At 42.8% G+C, this 18,085-nt stretch overlaps 1 protein-coding gene across 6 annotated transcripts in view; it reads right to left on the bottom strand.

Moving 5' to 3' along the window:
- Window positions 1-9,317: 9,317 nt before the first annotated feature.
- Xpnpep1 (X-prolyl aminopeptidase 1) overlaps window positions 9,318-18,085 on the bottom strand; it is a 51,846-nt gene continuing 43,078 nt past the window's right edge. For 5 of the 6 annotated variants that reach the window (XM_005320660.3, XM_040272108.2, XM_078052229.1 and 2 more), the window contains 6 exons: window positions 17,519-17,579; window positions 15,970-16,039; window positions 14,951-15,124; window positions 14,149-14,225; window positions 12,982-13,080; window positions 9,318-9,856 (listed from right to left, as the gene is read on the bottom strand). In XM_005320660.3, the coding sequence (XP_005320717.1) occupies window positions 9,728-9,856; window positions 12,982-13,080; window positions 14,149-14,225; window positions 14,951-15,124; window positions 15,970-16,039; window positions 17,519-17,579 (610 nt within the window). In that variant the 3' untranslated portion in view covers window positions 9,318-9,727. The remainder of the gene's footprint in view (window positions 9,857-12,981; window positions 13,081-14,148; window positions 14,226-14,950; window positions 15,125-15,969; window positions 16,040-17,518; window positions 17,580-18,085) is intronic. The other variant, XM_078052118.1, reaches the window with a different exon arrangement.

The following is an 18,085-nucleotide window of genomic DNA, read 5'->3' as shown; positions in this document are numbered from 1 at the left end:
AGCAGAGGGACAGAGAGGTAAGGAAAGGCTTCTGGCACACGTACTAGTCAGGATGGGGTTTGAGTTAACCTGCAATGGCATCCATCCAACATGAGCACCCCATGGAGAAACCTTAAGAGAAAAATTAACCAGCTTATTCCCTGCCCTGAAAGAGCAATTGTGGAAGGAGAATAAATTGTTGGGGGAAAAAATAATTTTAAAGGGAATCTCAGCACTCCTAATTCTTAAGGAACTAATTCTTAAGGAATAAGTGTCTGGTGAGCTTACAAAATATATGATGGAATCTTCCATCCAGCTCTATCCAAGTAGAGGAACCTCCCAGGGAAAACACAGATCACCCTTCCCTAGGAGTGGGCAGTATATATGTAGCTGCATCTCCTTTAGTACAATCCATGGCAGGGCAGCTCCTCCCAGAACAAAACCAATCTGAGGCTGGGTGTTGCATCACTTGTTTGCAAAAGGATGCACCAAGAATTTTTTTTTTCATAAGAAGCATCTATCTGGCATAAGATACCTTGTCCACACAACTTTATACATTGCACAAAGCAAGACAAATACCAGCATCTCTCCATAGTTGTCTGGTTTTGACATTGTTTCTGCAAGGGACAGTTTTGTTTTATTTACAACTGGCCAACCTGCAACACCTCCATTCCATCCATTAGCATCTCCATCTCCTGTTTGGGAGAATTCTCTAACTTTAAGGCCTCATAAGTCCCAGCCCCTGCCACTTTGCACTGCCTTCTCTACTAGTGAAAGTCAAGGAGGCCACATGGCTTCTCTACCACCCTCTGCAGTTGGCCACCAACCAGGCATGACAGGTCAAATGTTCATTCCTGGCACTTTGAGCCTGGGCAGAGTTATGCTATGTCAGAGGGATTGTTTGAAAAGCAGATTCAGCACAGCGACTATAGCCTTTTAATACCTTTCCTGGTGCCTCATTTTCTATGCCACCAATAATTTCTCATAAATTCTTCCTCTTTCCACTTTACTTCCTAAATATGGGCAGAGTAGGTTTTTGACTCTCACAAGTGAGAACACAGCTGGTTCTGTTTCTATCACACATATAACAAGTCCACAAGTCTACCCAAAAAAAACTTCAGCTCTGATTCACTGCAGGTTCTTCCATTCATTTCCTTTTATCTCTGCATTCCACCAATGAAAATAGGTGCTCAAGAAGGGAGGCAGGAGACACTAACCCATAGGATTAGATGATCTCCTAAGTCAAGGCATAGAAACTTGGCGTGAGGCTCACTAAGAGCCACACAGAAGCATCTTAAAGTCACTCAGAGTGGATTTAATTTCAAATAATCCCATGCTAACATACATGAATATAAATAACTACACTTCACATCTGCCTCATGAGATATTATGTCTTAGTATTTAATTTTAAAGTCACACTGAACATTATGTTTTAATTAATGAGCCTTGCCTCACAAGGCAGTGAGGAGCATTTCTGCCAGTTAGCAACAGGTCGCTCTCTACATGTCTTCCAAATCTACACTGCAATGCCAGGCAGGGGGAGCAATGACCACTCTGTCAATTTCTGCCTATGGGTTTCTTCACCCACTGGTGCCTCACTTTTTTGTCATCTCCCTGTCAAAGGACAGTTAGAGCATGAATGCTTGCATCTGGAGATGCTATTCCTTGATGCAAATACAATTTCCTTCACTGAATCACTGAGTGTGCCCCTCATATCGCTCCCAAGCCCTCCCACCACGTCCAGCTTATTCAAGGACTGTGTCCAAATCTGCAAATGGCAGCCACCTACATGAGATGGGCATGCATGCCATAGAGGTACAGAACTACATTGTCTCTCAGATACCAGCACTGTGCCTGGATCAAGTGGCTAGTGAAGTTCCTGGTTCCATTACTAACTGGCTGTGCAACCTTGAACAAGTCATTTCATTTCTCTCCACTTGAGCTTCTTAACCTGTAAATTTGGACTATTAATAGCACTCACCTGATAGGATTTGGAGAGGAGGATCTGGCACTTAAAAGGGGTTCAGCAAAGTAAATGCTATTATTCTGCCATCGATCTCTGCACTTTCTGTCAATCTCTACAGCAATCCCACAGACACAAATGTTCTTCATGTGACTTGTCATTATTCTATTTCATTTTTTGCAGCAATCCCTCTTCTTTACCAGACGCTCAGGGCTATGATGGGCTGCCCTGATCCATCCACATTCCCTCACCTGGTTGTCACAGAGACTGGTGCAGCAGGAGAGTGGGAAGAGAAGAGTAAGTGAACTAGCAGGACCAGGGATCTGAACCTAAACATGATCCCAGGCCGCCACACAAACACACAGTGACAGAGCAGCGAGTAGGAGAGGTGGGGAGAGGTGGTGGCCCAGGCTGGTGGCACATCTGTGGAGTCCAGCAAAAAGAGGGAGTGTCCCATCAGGCATGAGGGAATGTAGGATTCGGTAGACTGGGGTGGAAAAAGAGTCATTCAGGCAAACAGCTGGTATCAGTTAAGCTGGGGAACTCCAGGCCAGAGGAATGCAAAGATTGGGGTAGATGGGAGAATAGACTAGCATTGAACATCTGTTTTCTACAACATTTATAAAAGGAAGCATTATTAAACACTCCTATTCTTTTTTGGAGGAAGGAAGAAATTGTGGCTCACAGAACCTAGAGGTCTAAGACCAGGTCTGAGAACTGAGCAGGAACCAAAGCTGGCTCTCAGGCAGGGAGAAGAATTCAGAAGCCGGGTGCCTTTCTAGAAGTGAGCACAAGGGAGAAACAGACTGGCAGAAAGAGGACTCAGGTTGACAGGTTCAGGGGTCTTGGAGCCTGGGTGGGGCTAATCCTGAAGGTAGGGGTTAAGGAAGTTCATTTTGAGACTGAAGAGATGGGGATAAGGAAAGTGTAGTCAGGACATCATAACACCGGGGCCAAGATTAAAGGCACTATTGTCATCATGGAACAAAGGAAATCTCCTGGATCACCTGAAGTCTCAACAGATTGTGATCTTACTGGGGCTGAGTGCCAGACTATTGAACTAACCAGACTACCCAAGGCTACAGAGTACAAAGCTCATGTGGAGAGAGCAGGAAAGGATTCTGGGGTCAGAGTGAACATTAACCTGTAGCGATGTCACAGTACAAAGCCTTTGTTTAAATAGGAAAAAGCATAACAGAAGGGAGCCCTTAACCCTCTTCTTTATATTGCAGAGAATGCAGTCCACATCAAGTTTCCCACTTAAGACCAATGGCACAGATGAAGAGTCTCAGGGGAAAGAGAAGAGAGGCAATAGTATCAGTGGTGATGATTTAAAAAAAAAAAAAAAGACTAGGGAACAAGGTTGTGGTGAATTTCTACCATGGTGAGCCTCTTAAACAGAGGTTAGGGGTTGGCTGTTCTCCCAACTAAATGGACACATGTTTCTGGGGAAAGTGTGAGCCAGGCATACATAGGATATGCCCATAGGGCAGAGCACTGAGACCCAAGCAGTGGACATCTGCCTATTCCACTTAGATCAGAAACTCTCCTACATCAGAGCCGCATTTGAACATGCCATGTTTCCACTGAAGCACACTGAAGCTTTGCGAGGGGCTCCACGGCATGCACCTTTCTGTTCCCATCACACCAAGCTGAGGATCCCAGAAGAGCTGGCATTTCAATCCATCTGTGTTAAATGAATTCCACCTATACTCATGGACTGGGCACAACAACCTCTCAGAGGACACAGAGTGACAGCCATGTTTCAGCCTTCACATCAGTATGACAGCACTCTTGAGGGTCCTCCTCAGATTTTACGTAGCACCTGTAATTCAACTTGCATCCCCAGCTGCCTGGTGGTCTCTGCTCTCTCCAAAGCACCACACCGCCATCTGCTGACAGATGCACAGGAGGTGCAGCGGGGCCCACTCTGCAGGAGTGCTTTGGATCTCCAGCGCCTCATACCCTGAGCTAGCCTTCTTCACCCCCGCCTATGAGGCTGTCAGCTTTGGAAACCCCAGGTTCCCTTCCTTATTCTTCTCCCAGCATCTCCCAGAACTCATTTCTCCTTTCCTCAAAAATCTGTATCTTGTTCATAAATGCATGTCCTCCACTACCCCACCTAGGCGTATTGTGGGCCCTTCTAAGGCTCACGTGAACGAGAGCGAGCCTGGGATACTGGAATAATAAGCCAGACACCTCTCTTTCCACGACTCAGCCCATCTCCACTTTATTAAACTACATGAATTGTATGGCATGTGAACTTTATCTCAATAAAACTGCAATTAATTTTTCTTTTCCATGTCTTGGCTTGGGTTGGAAGACATGGACATAAAGAGCTAACATTCAAGAATACTATCTACCTGAGCTCTCTCATTGAGCCTCACAATCAGGCAAGGGGGAGAAACCACAACCACCCTCACATAAGAGAAGGAGAGGGGAGTTCAGAGAGGTAGTGGTGCCCAGAGACTCATAGCTGGTCTGCTTTGGAACCATGTTTCTAACCACCATAATACTCTCCTTTAGCATGTTATTTCTATAATGGAAAAATAATATTGAATTTTCCTTAATAATAAAATAAAACTTTTTGACTTAAAATATTGGAATACTGATATAATGTAACTTGGTGGTGGAGTATTTGGCCATATATATATATATATATATATATATATATATATATATAGAGAGAGAGAGAGAGAGAGAGAGAGAGAGAGAGATCTCACACATGTGCATGCACACACACACATATATATGTTATGATAGAAAGCAACCAAGATTTCCTTCAATAGGTGAATGTATACACAAACTGGTATATCTATACACTGGAATATCATTCAGCAATTTAAAAAAAAATAAGCTATCAAGCCAAGAAAAGATGAATTTTAAATGTATATCACTATATAAGAGAAGCCAGTCTAAAAATCTACATGCTGTGTGATTCCAATTATATGACACCTGGAAAACACAAAATTACAAAGAGTAAAAAGATAAGTGGTTGCCAGGAACTTTCAGGAAAACAGGGAGGAGACTTGTACAGGTAAAATTCAGGGGATTTTTTTTTAAGTTGGTGAGACTATTCTGTATGACATTATAATTGTGAACAGGGAACACTCTGCATTTATAAAAACCCACAGAACCTTAGAGCATGAAGAATAAAACTCAGTATGCACAATTTTAAAATAAAAGCATTTGGGGGTTGAAGGAAGCCCAAGAGGGGATGCAGAATGTGACCTAACTCTATTAAAGCATATGAAACAATCTCACTGAAGAGAGAGAGGAGAAAAGGAATTGACCTCAGCAATTTAGGAAATAAGTCCATGGAATCTGAAAAAAAAAAAAGCAAAACCAAGTGCACATAAGCACATGTCCTTCCTGGAGTCCTCAGAACCTTGCACCTAACACCCAGGTACTAGAGTGAGCAAGTCAGAAAAACAAACTGTTTCCTTGTAGTTATTCTATAATTTATCATAAGCCTGTTTCCCCACTCCATAGTATCTTATCATTTATTTAAAAATGAAGAATAATTCTTTTGACCCACGTTTTTATCCTGCCATCTTCCCTCTGATCTCTGGAACATTTGAGTTTCATTCTGGTTCACGATCATTATGAGACCATCTTGTCCACTTGAGGTCTCTTGGACTTAATGCTAAGACAAGGCAGCCCAGGCAGGAAGCCAGGCACCTGGCACCTGTTAGCTCTGCCTCTCAGGCTGGAACCAATTAAGTCCAACTGCTCTGAGGCTGCCTTGGGAAGTGACAGGCTTAACAGTCTGATGAGCAAACAGTGGAGTTGCCGTCACACTTGAATTATGGTCTGTTTCAACTCCAAGTCAACTGCGATTCACAGCTCCCATTTCCTTGGAGAGAGAAGCTTTCAGGACATCAGAGGAGATGACAGCCTGAGTCCTAGGGGGAGGCCTCCTGGCTTCCACAGGGATGACAGATGAGAAACATGAGCAACACATTCTACCATTTGGGGAGAGATTTCTTTTTAAAGTCCAACGTATTAGAAATATGAGCAAGCACGAACAAGACATTTGAGAATTGAATCTTCAGGGGATCAAAACGTACCCTGTTATTGGGAGGCTATACTTACTTCTATGCTTCGCTGACCTCACTACAAATATAACCTAAGAAGCAGCAGCATATCCTGCTTCCTCCCACACACCACATTGGAATCAAGGATTCTTGAATAAGAAAATATACAAAAAAACTGTTGGCCAGTTTGTTTTTAAGTATTCTCTGATCTTAGGCTCACCCTACTAGTAAAATTTTCCTGCTCTTCTCAATGTTAAGTATAGATTGGATCTTTTATTTTCCACTCCCTCAACTGGAAAAGTAATGAACAATGCAACCATATGCTGATTAGTGGCCATAGTATACTCGTATTTATTCATCAGTCAAAGCATTCAAATTAAAGATATGGTGTAAGATTCTGGGAAGGTGGCAAAGTAGGAAGCACCAAGAATCTGTCTCCGTACCTGGACAGTAATTGTTCTGGCAGAATCTGTCTGTTTTAACTACTTAGCACCTCTCTGAAGGCTTGCAACTTCCAGGGAAAAGCTGACAGAAAATTGAGGTTAATTTTGGTCAATTTCAGCTCTTAGCACTACCACAGCAAGAAAACCTCACTTCTAGCTCTTGGCAGGCAGCTGTGCATACACCCCTGAAGCAACAAGCACAGAACTTGGGCGGGGGAGGGGGGGTTGTGTGGGCAAAAAGACCTTGCCAAATATAGGGGACGTGTGCTCTGATTGCTGGTCGCTGCTTCTAATCACAGAGATACAGATGTGGACAGCTATTGTCATACCTCCCTGTGGATAGATGCCCTCCTCCATCCAGCTAAAGCCACTAACATCCAAAGGACTGAAAAGACCAGTATTCTTTGAACTTCCTTCATTTTTCTTTTTCCCTTTTTGGGAGCCAGGCATCACAGACAAAAACATTTAAAAACAATTGTGTACACAGGGGAAATGAGAAAGTGACACACTTGCCTAGGAAAAGGCTCAGATTCAGAAAAGAACTAAAAAGACCTTAATTTTTTTTACCACAAACTGATATTTGGCATAAAGATCACTACAACAATAAAATAATAATAATCAGTAACAAAATAAATAAACTCCAGGAAAGCATGTGATTTGCAGAGTTACCACATTATTAATTTTCAACAAAAATTCACAAGACAGTGAGGTGAGGTGAGGTTGTGGCTCAGTGGTAGAGCACTTGCCTAGCATGTATAAGGCACTGGATTCAATTTTCAGCACCACAAATAAATAAATGAATAAAATAAAAGGTCCACCAACAAATAAAAGATATTTTTAAAAATTCACAAGACAAATAAAGAAACAGGAAAGTACCATCCATTCAAAGGAAAAACAAATCAACAGAAACTATTCCTGAAAAAAAGCTGACAGAAGATATACAATGACTTTAAAACAACTATCTTAAAGATGCTCAGAAAGCTAAAGGGAAATGTGTAGAAAGTCAAGAAAATCATATTTTGACAAAAATAACAGTAGAAAAAAACTAAAAAGAAATCATGAAGCCAAAAAGTATAGTAACTGAAATGAAAAATTCACTAGAGGAATTCAAAGACAGGCAGAAGAGTCGATAAACTTAAGACAGAACAACAGAAATCATCAAGCCTAAGGAACAGAGAGAAAAAAGTTAAAGTGAACAGAGTATAGGGACTTGGGGGATACCATCCAGCAGACCAGCATACACAACTGGCAGTCCCAGAAAGAACAGTGCACACACTGTTTCAGGACAAAGAAGTGGAGAGAATGTTTGAAGAAATAATGGCTAGAAAATCCCCAAATTTGATAAAAGGCATGAATATAAAATCCAAGTTCAATAATTTCAGAAAGACTCACACCGAGACACATTATAGCCAAATTTTTAGAAATCAAAAACAAAGACACTTGAGGGCAGCAAGGGAAAAGTGACTTATCACAAACAAGGGATCTTCAATAAGATGATCTCAGATTTCATATCAGACACTTCTGAGGCCAGAAGGCAGTGGGCTGAAATATCCAAAGTGCTAAAAGATGAAAACTGTCAACTAAGAAGCCTGTATCTGGAAAAACTGTTCTTCAAAAATGAGGGGAAAACTAGGACATTTTTGAAAAACAAAATCTGAGGAAGATCATTAACAGTGCACTTACCCTACCATAATGTTTAAGGATTCCTAAAATGTGAAATGAAAGGACAAAAGACAATAACTTGAATCATATAAAGAAATAAAGACCTGAATAAAGGTAAATACATGGGCAATTACAAAAGTTCCTGTTTTAACAATGGTTTGTGAGTCCATTTTGTTTTCTACTTTTACTTTTAAAAGACCTGTACTTTTTTAAAAAATTATTCTAAAAGCTAACATCATAAAAGAGAAATTTAATCAGACCAGTTTTTAAAAGAAGAGTCATACTAAAAATAACTAGGTATATATGTATCAATATACAAAAAAATTGAATATATTGCCAAGTTTAAAAAGCAACTGTATAATAGGTATAGAATGATCCAATATTTGCACATGCGGAATACATGTTCAAGTGTATGCACGTATATCCTTTTATAAATACATATATACAGATTCAATATTTTGTTAAATGATGAATACAAAGAAGTTGGCAAAAATATGTAGCAGATAGTAGTGATTATACTTAAGGATTATATCATCAGGTTCCTAAAGAGAATGCATTTTGGGGGAATACTAGGAAACACTAATGGGAGACAGGGAAAAAAGACACAGAAGTGAAAGGAGAAAATACTGAGTCTATTACTGAACAAGTTACTACTGTGGGGCACCTGAGACTCAATGCACCAGGGACATCCAGAAAAAATGTAGGACAATATTCCAGCCAAGGGATGAGGAAGTCTGTCTGCCCCTAACTATGATAGTGCGAAGTCACGGGAACACTAACTCTAGGCCCATGGGGCTTTCTCTACGTGTGCATCAAGAGAAAGTCAAGGGACACTTGATGTAAAATGCTATCTACAAATAATGGGATGATGAGAACTGTGGCTCTGTAAACATGAAGGAGATAAATGAGTTGCAGCAACTCCTATAAGACAGATTAGGGAAGACCGTCACTTCTGACATAATTATTATTGTTTTCTTTTATTTTCATATCAATGACACATTGAAAATATTTTTAATGAGATAATAAAAATACCAAAATACTAGGTTTTCTAGAGGAAAGAAAAAATAAAATAAATGGTCACAATTAAGGCAGAAAATATGCAGGGAGGCCAGGGGTCTCTCCTAAAGGGGCCTCCACCTGGAAAACCATGCCTCAGAGGCCAGCAGCCCTGGCAATCAGCTTGTAACATGTAGCAGGCAGCACCCTGAGGAAAGAAGACAGCTGAGACAGTGCAGAGATCTGACATTTTTATTCACTGATCATAAATATAGTCCCATGAACATCATAGTGATCATGAATGATGGACTAGCACCTGGAACATGACCATCATGGAGCCCTCGATGATTCGCCATCACTGGCCAGAGAGCTCAGGGTGTCTCCCCTTCACTGAGTCTTCAGCTTAGTGGGGACCCTCTTTCTGGGGTAGCAATTTTATTCCTGGCTCATTCTCAACAATTAAAAAGTCATAAAAGACTGTTTTCAAGAAAATATCAAAGAAGATAAGAAGATTTTCAGTTCTTCTTAGAGTCTAAAAGTAAAAAGGGGAGTTAGGCAAGGAGAAGAGGAAAGGGGAAATATGTCAGGGGTCTGCCAAGTTTCTTCTTTCCCCAGAGAATTTTACAAAAAATAAAACCAGGGAGGTATTAATGCTGTTTGGAGATGGGTTGCGTCTCTCTGATGAGCCACTCCAGAGCTTCCTGTCTGCCCTGTTTCTGCAGTTCCTTCCCGATCACATCTCTGCAGGTCAGGTGGTAATTGTTGAGCCAGTCACACTGCAGAGAGGAGAAGAAGGACACCGTCACTACATTATTACCAAAAAGCTATAGAGACCAAAGGTGAGGGACTCACAAACTGAGAGCATAAGCTGGGGGTCAAGGTGCACAAAACCCTTTCTTCCTGCTGACAGACGACAATTCCTCATGCCTATTTCCCTGGAAATAGATGGGACCAGCTACAGTGCTTATGGTGAAAACACTCCCTGAAGAGTCTATCCTATGGACTGACACTGTCTGCAAGGGAACCCCAAATACCTGGTGGTAAGTCATGGCTTTGGGCTTCCCTGAGTGTGGTGCAACTTGTAACAGGCAGTCCCCTACTGGAAACGCCCCAGAAGTGATACCTACAGGCCTTTACAAAGAGAGATGGAGCAGGGGCCACTAAGCTGTAGCTGCTGCACCCACCCATGTGGACACATTCTCTTTCATCTCGGCTGTCTTGAGGAGGTACAAAACTCCTGCTAAGAGATGTGCCCAAAGCTGTCCTGCCGATACAGTGGGTTTCCCACCCCATATCTACTAACAGAGCTGAATAAACTAGATCGGCAAAGCCCAAGTGGGTCATGTGTGTGGCTGTCTAAATGATCCAAAATGTGCCACCACACCAGGAGATTAAAAAAAAGAAAGAAAGAAAAGATTATAAGGAAGAAGGTGCTGAGGGAACTAGGTGCCTGGGTGGGGACTGATCCACTAGAAATGAGAGAGGGGGAAAACTCTGTGGCAGGTAAAAAGGTGAAATCTCCCTCTTGGTGGGGGTGCAGGAAAAGATGAAATGAAGCAAATTTTGCTCTCTCCACATCCCAGGGTATACATCTAGCTATAGCAAGGCTGACAGGACCCCACTGCCACTGGAGTGGCTGTAAGAAATCAGCCAACTCATTTGTGGAGGCAGTGGTATTATGACAAAGGAGCTGGCTTCAGGGAATATAGTCAGGACCAGGTTCCAAAGCCCAGCTGAGGAGATAAGAAAGCAGAGAAATGGGGGTATGACATAGCCAGGGCCCTGCTCCCAATAAGAGCCACCAGCCCTACTGGGAATTAAGGAAAGCAGGGCAGGGGCAAGAGCAAGTGAACCACTGTCTTCCCTTCAAAAAGCCAGATGGATGGTGGGACCTCTTGCCACTTCACATGCCAGGTTGTTTTCTTGTGTTGTATGAAATCTTAGGACATGAAAAACAAAGAGAGGCCAGGCAAGGTTACAAAGCAGCCTGCCATCCAAAACAACTCACAGTGAAGGTGGTGGTGGCCTGAGGAACCCTGGGGTCCCAGGGACACTCACAAGAGTCCTTTGTTAATGGGGGTAAGGAATAGGAGATACAGATAGCCTCAGAGGGGCCTGAGCAACATCCCAAGGCTCCAACACTGCAGCTGCCCAAATTCACTTCTAAGGTCCTCTGGTGCCATCTGGTGACAAATGATAGAACGCAGACCAAACTGGAAAACTTCAAGGCGACTGCTAAAAAAACAACTGGGAGAAGTAGCACGCAATGGCCAGGTATTTTAAAAGTCCAATGGACAAAATCTTGTTGCAGGATTTGATTGTCCCTTCAGCCAGAATGAAGCCCCAGACTTACAAAGAAGTATGTAGAAAAGGGAACTTTTGCCAAAATATAATAATCGAAATACTACTCAGGATGTTAAATACTTTTGCACGCTGTTATTTGCAGAAATTGGTTTATGATCCCCAGAATAAGAAGACATTATTTGGGGGATGGGGCAGGGGCTCAGTGGCAGAGCACTTGCCTAGCACATGTGAGACACTGGGTTTGATCCTTAGCACTGCATAAAAATATAAACAAAACAAAGGCATGCTGTCCATCTATAACTACAGAAAAAAATTTAAATATATTATCTGAACTACAAAGCATAATCAGCAAAATAATTTCTCGATGATTCAGCTAGACCAGGTGCTAAGGTGGGATCTGGATAAGATTGATCCCACTGGTCTATGTCTAGTATCCTGGGGAAATACAGGTCACAGGTTGACAAAGCTTTCTCCTTCAAGGAAAAGCGGCCTTGCTTAACACACTGTTTTCCTAAGTAGAACACCATATGAGGCAGGTGCCTCCTGATTCATACATTTTGTGTAGACAGGAAGGACTGCATGTCACAGAATTACTTGATAAGAAGCCATAGCCTTGGGCTTCCAAGAATGCAAAGTGATGTATCACTGGAGAATCTCTTGCTAAGACCCTGGAAGCTGTGCCCAAGGGTCATTGTAAGAGACACTGGTTCCTAGTGGGCACAGGAGTTCTAACCAGGATTGGCTCCTAAGTAGCGTGGCCCATGACTGTCCCAAATGAAAAATCTCTCATTCCTAGGTATCCTGCCACACTTATCCTGCCTTTGGCTTCCACCAGTCATCTGCTTTTTACTATGACTTCTGATCCCCAGCCTTGCTCTGGAATTTGTGTCTGGCTTCTGGCTTCCTGGTGTGAGAACTGGTTTGTCCCTCAGGTGCTAACTACTCCTGCCATGTTTCTTTCTACTCTGATCTTAATCACCTGTCTGATCCCTCAAGCCTGACTCCAAGTCCCCCAGCCTGCCACCTCACCTGGCCTCAAGAGCTGGGAATTCCTCCACAATTTAAAAGGTATTTATAACCTGTAATCCACCAATACTATCATATCTCAGGTATTATGAAGGGCTTCATAGCCCCAGAGTGACCACAAAAGTCACAGAAAGGCTGGTACCATCTCTCCTGATCTGGGTGACACTGGGCATATAATAGACTTTGTTTCTCGTGTCCTTAAAGTTTCATATAACACAAGAAAACAATCTGGCATGTGAAGTGGCCAAGAGGTCCCATGATCCATCTGGCTTTCTGCAGGGAAGACAAATAAACCCATGTTTGCTAAACACATCTCTGTGCATCTATGGCAGAACAGTACAGCTATTTCCTCTAGAAAAGCAATGGCTACTATTCCTACACACAAATTCTAGAGCCCCGCATGGCTGAGAGAACAGGATTGCCTCTGCCTGGAGACTCAACAAATACAGGAAAAGCTCCTAGGTCCTCAGGGGACTTCTCAATTAAAAAGTGAGAATGAAGCAGAGAATTTAGGGAAGCTTTCATCCCCAACTACTAACACTTCTCCCTCTCACCAACACTTCCCCATTACCTCTTTGTCTGTAAGAGAATCCACATCTATCATTTTGGTCTGGATCGGAACCAAAGTTAGAGGCTCAAAGGTCAGGCTTCCCCGGTTATTGAAATTATACTGTGGGAGAAGGAAGAAACAGCAGCTTTCAGCCCTCTTTACCACCATGAACTTGCCATGAGGGCTCTCCAAGCCCCGCACCTCTCAGAACCAGATGTAACTGGGAGCTGAAAAGTGCTTGGCTGGTGACCATTTCTAATAGTTACATGAGGCACAAGAACATACTTTCTAAGAGTGGCCCCAATGGGTATGTGGCTATGTCATCAGGAATAGCCAAGCCACAAACACTGAGGGGCTCTCAACAGCAGGTCCATAAGGTTGATATCCTCTGTGATGGAGGAAGCAGGGACAGGGCGTGGGGTGTCTGCACTGAGTACCAATTCTGGTTTTGGTTCTCAAGGTTCTGCTAGGATGTAGGCTCTCAGAATCATAGTTTAACAGTCATCTGTGTGACTGCCTTGACCCATCAGGTGACAACAAGGTTGTCCATCCGGGCACACAAGAGCATACAGGGACTCTGTTCACTGGTGACACTTCCAAGAATAGTGACTTCTGCAAGCAGAGAGATCCCCAAGGTCAACCTCCTAGCAGACTTAGGAGACTACTTCCCCCTGGCTATTCATCTGCATAAACATCAAAGGGGAGGCACAAACAGATGGGTTGGGTGGAGCCTTGTACCTAAAATCCTGCAGCCTCTTAGTAACTCCAAAGGGGAGAAAGTGAAGTGCCTGTGTCTCATATTGCCTGGAACCCTAACCCACCCTATAACTCAGGATTCCTCCAAGGATACCTGGGGGGATAGTGAAATCATAGCTTCCAGTTTCTGGCTTCCAGTAGGAACAAGCAGAGGGGACTTCACCACAAGCCACCTCTAGTAAACTCAAGCTTAAAACCACATCAAGCAGGGGCCAGCCTGGGAGGCCATGAGTTCTAGACCCAGTTCATTAGTGAGTGGGTTTTCTTACTAGCTTGGAAGGGGAGCAGAGTGACCTCCAATAAAACACCCTGGTATGAGGGAAGAAAGCTCCATTTGGGACCCTAGAATGGCATATTCTTGACTCCAAAAGCCAAAAGTCTTCATCTTCCTACATTAAGGAACAGGAAGTTTTTATATTAGCAGATTCTCACCTTGGTCTTCACGGGAACCACCAGGACCACATTCTCAATGCGGATCCCAAAAGCCCCATCTTCATAATATCCTGGCTCTAAAACAAACAAAGCCAGGATGAGAAGCAGCCCACAGTGAAGATGCACAGAGAGAAACACACCAGAGATGGCCGCCCGACCTCAAGAGAAGGTCCAAAGGTACCACCTTCTCCCACAAGACCATAGTATTACAGGCACTGGAAATGCAGGAGGATAGGCTCTAAGTTGTGGAAACTGGCTACAGGGTGGGGAGTACAATAACAGGAGATCTGCCAAATGAAACATGATGCATGTTCCCAGGATACAATGATACGGACATTAAAATATGTTCACAAAGATTTGCCAATGACAAGGGAAAAGACAACAATATTAAACAAAAAGCAGAATAAATATGTCCAGTATGATCAATAATAAACTATGTGTGCATATATGTATGTGTTTTTATATGTGTGTGTATAGATATCTATGTAGATAGATAGATAGATAGAGATATTTCTACCTACATAAAACACAAAAAACTAATACAGCTAAATATTAAGTCATGTCTTCCCTGGGCAGTGGGATAGCAAATGATTTTTTATTTCTTTCTACACACTCTTCCACAATCTCACTTACTCTTAAAATAAACCTGTATCACTTTTATAATCAGAAAGTTTGTTGTTGTTATTGTTAATCAAAGTGACAGGAGGGAGAAATTGACTTTAAATTAAAAAATAGGAAACAACAAAGAACCAGCAAAAAGACTCAAGGATCTATGCATGCCCTATATGTTAGGGACACGTACCATCAGTGACAATCATGCCTGCCTCCAAGGGCTCATCAGAGAAAGTTTTATAACTAATGCCGCACGGACCCTCATGAACATTCAGAAAAGATCCAACACCATGTCCTGTTCCATGCAGGTAATCCAGGCCAGAATCCCATAAAGCTGAACGGGCAAAAGAGTCTAGAAGGTGGCCTGAAAGACATATAAAGAACCACTTAATGATATTTATACAGCACTTTAGAGATTAGGTTTATTATGTTTGGCTCCAGAAAATGAGACAGAAACCAACAGGTAAAAGTTCAGACTGCAGCACAAAGAAGAACTTCCTAATATTCAAAGCTCCTCAGGAGCCAGTCAGAGCTCAGTCTGAAGCTAGGGGATCATTTGTCCAGGATACTGTAAGGGGACAGACCCCAACTGCAAACTAAGGCTGTATTAGGAGACACAGATATTCCTTTCCCACCTCAGGAACCTTAAGATCTCAGAAACTCTAACCAGACTACAAGCAGAAAGGCAGGCATGAAAGATCGGAAATGGAGGCTCAGGAAAGATGAGTACCCGCCTATGTAACCAGACTCGAGGTCCAGGCCTTATGAGTCTCCTGTCCCATCCACCAGTCCTCTAGCAAAGCAGTAAAGTCAGGATCCCAGTAAAATAAATTCCAACAGGACCATTAAAGGAAGTGCTGGCCCAGTACTTCAACAAGAGTTGCATCTAATCCCAGTGGGCCTGGAGGTCTCTCCCTGCCTGGTCTGCCCTTGCCAAGAGCCACCCACACATGTTGTCCATGCTGTAAGTGGTTGAGAGAGCAACCACAACCAACACCAGGCCCAATTCTTAGCAAGGTTCTCTGGGACACAGGGTCACCTAAGCTCAGCCAGTAAGTCCAGGAGATTCACCCTGCTAGACCTGGCTGGCCCTTAGCTCTACAACAGACTGACATGCAAAGGGAAGGATATGTTTTTCTAGTCAAATCTAAGACACATTAGATCCCTGAACAAGAAAGAGCCTGCCACAGGATAGAAGGAACCACCTACCTTTGGTTCCAGTCGGGAAAATGGCTGCACTCACAGCTATATGGCCCTTGAGGACATATGTGAAGCATTCCTGCCAAAGAGAACCTAGGGTCACATTGTTGCAGAAGAGGGACATTCAGATCCTATAGTTTTCTACTAGTTCAGGGGGAAAAAAAAACATGCCTGTTAAAGTTCTTAGCAACACCACAGAGAAAACTTAAATGAAAAGACAAAAACAAATAAACAAAAATCTGGCAGAAAAGAGAATGGCCGTGGACCAATTTTCCAGAAATCTTAAAATTAAATTTAGTAAAAGCACTATCAGAGAGAGAACCCACAGGACTTACTACATTATGCACATTCTGATACACTGTGTCACATAAGCCTTAGAAAGACTGGGAAAAGTCACAAAAGGTGCTGAGGGTCCAAGCTAGGTTGACAGTGCCAGGCACTATACTAAGGACTATACATTCACAGTGCTCACTGCAGAGCCACTATCATCACCTTCACTTACAGGAGTGAGCAGCAAGCCAGGTCACACAGGCCCTGGTGGCAGCATCTGACCTCACAGCCAGGCAGTCTGGCTTTGACACCTGGCCTCCTCACCTCCATGCTATCCTTGGGGTCATCCCTACTGCCCAGATAAGAAAAATGCTACTTGGAAGGTAATGGCTTCCCAGTGAAGAGAAGAAACTCTGCACTCCCCAATCTCATCTGTGCTCTTTCCATGTACAAAAGAGTCACATCAAAGGGATCCTTGACCACAGGTGCAAATGCTCCTAAAGTGTGGTGCCTAAAAATGGACAAGGACAGGCACCAAGACTGGGCAATCTTTCCAGTGCATCACAAAAAACCCTCTTCCTTGGATAATCTTCCTGTAGAAGCTCCCTCAGCCAGACGCATTCTCTCAGAGATTGAACCAACACTCCCTGAGCAGAGACTATAACCTGGGAACTCACTGGCTCATGGAGCTTCACACAGCCAGTCTAGGAGGTGGGTACTGCTACCCCATTTTTATGGGTGGTAAATATTCTGTTCAAGGTCAAGGAGCCAGTAAACAGCAGAGAATATCTGAAGCCAGGACTCCAGACCCCTGGCACACATATCTGTGCCTCATGGCTCTATTTCTACTATCCATACCAAGTCACACCAGAAACAGGACAACATCTGTCATTTCAAAAAGTTCCTTGAGAGGTGACCCTGCAAATAGAAATCCTGAACTTGAAAAAGAAAGGGGATAGCTTTTACAATCAAAACTAGAGGTGGCTTGGGAAGCAGACCTTCCACTACTCCCCCATCCCCAAGGAGATTTCCTGACTCCAGAGAAGACCAGAGGTACTTAAACTTGAACCTGAGCTGCCTTGACCTTACAGAATGCTTTTAAAACTCTCCAAATGTTTTTACCCTCCAATAATTAATTAAATAGTCTTCATAAATCAGATAAGCCTGACTTCACAAAAATGAACAATTTTACTATCCGACATATAATTTATATTTACGTACACAGTCCCTTTTCACAAAAACAATGCTCTTCTTAAGAGAGCAGAAAGAGCTTTACCCTCCACCTTACCTTCTCATAGGCTGTAGGGGTCCCAAAATGCATGGTCCTGGTCACATCTGTGGTTCCATCCCTTTTGAAAATAGAAGAAAAAAAATGTTTACAGTCAACAATAGCTTTCTCTCAATATGAGGCAGGCAAACATGAGGAGAAATTAGAACCTTCACGCACTGCTGAAGGGTATGTAAAATGGAGTCATTTTAAAAAACAGTTCATCATTCTTAAAGGTTGTATGGAGTTACCACATGACCCAGTAATCCCACTCCAAAGTACATATGCCCAAGAGACCTGAAAACAAGTCTACACAAAATTCTGCACAGGAATGTTCATAGCAGTATTATTCACAATAACCAAAAAGTGGAAACAACTCAAAGGTCCATCAACTGATGAGTGGATAAACAAAATGTGGCATATACATACAATGGAATATTATTCGGCCATGTAATGGAATGAAGTACTGGTGATATATGCCACAACATGGCTGAATCTTGAAAGCATTATGCAAAGTAAGATAAAACCAGACAGAGAGGTCATATATTATATAATTCCAATGTACATGAAATGTCCAGAATAGGTAAT

This window comes from Ictidomys tridecemlineatus, chromosome 1 (assembly GCF_052094955.1).
Source record: "Ictidomys tridecemlineatus isolate mIctTri1 chromosome 1, mIctTri1.hap1, whole genome shotgun sequence".
Taxonomy (NCBI): Eukaryota; Metazoa; Chordata; class Mammalia; order Rodentia; family Sciuridae; genus Ictidomys; species Ictidomys tridecemlineatus.
This window is presented reverse-complemented; position numbering and strand designations above follow the sequence as displayed.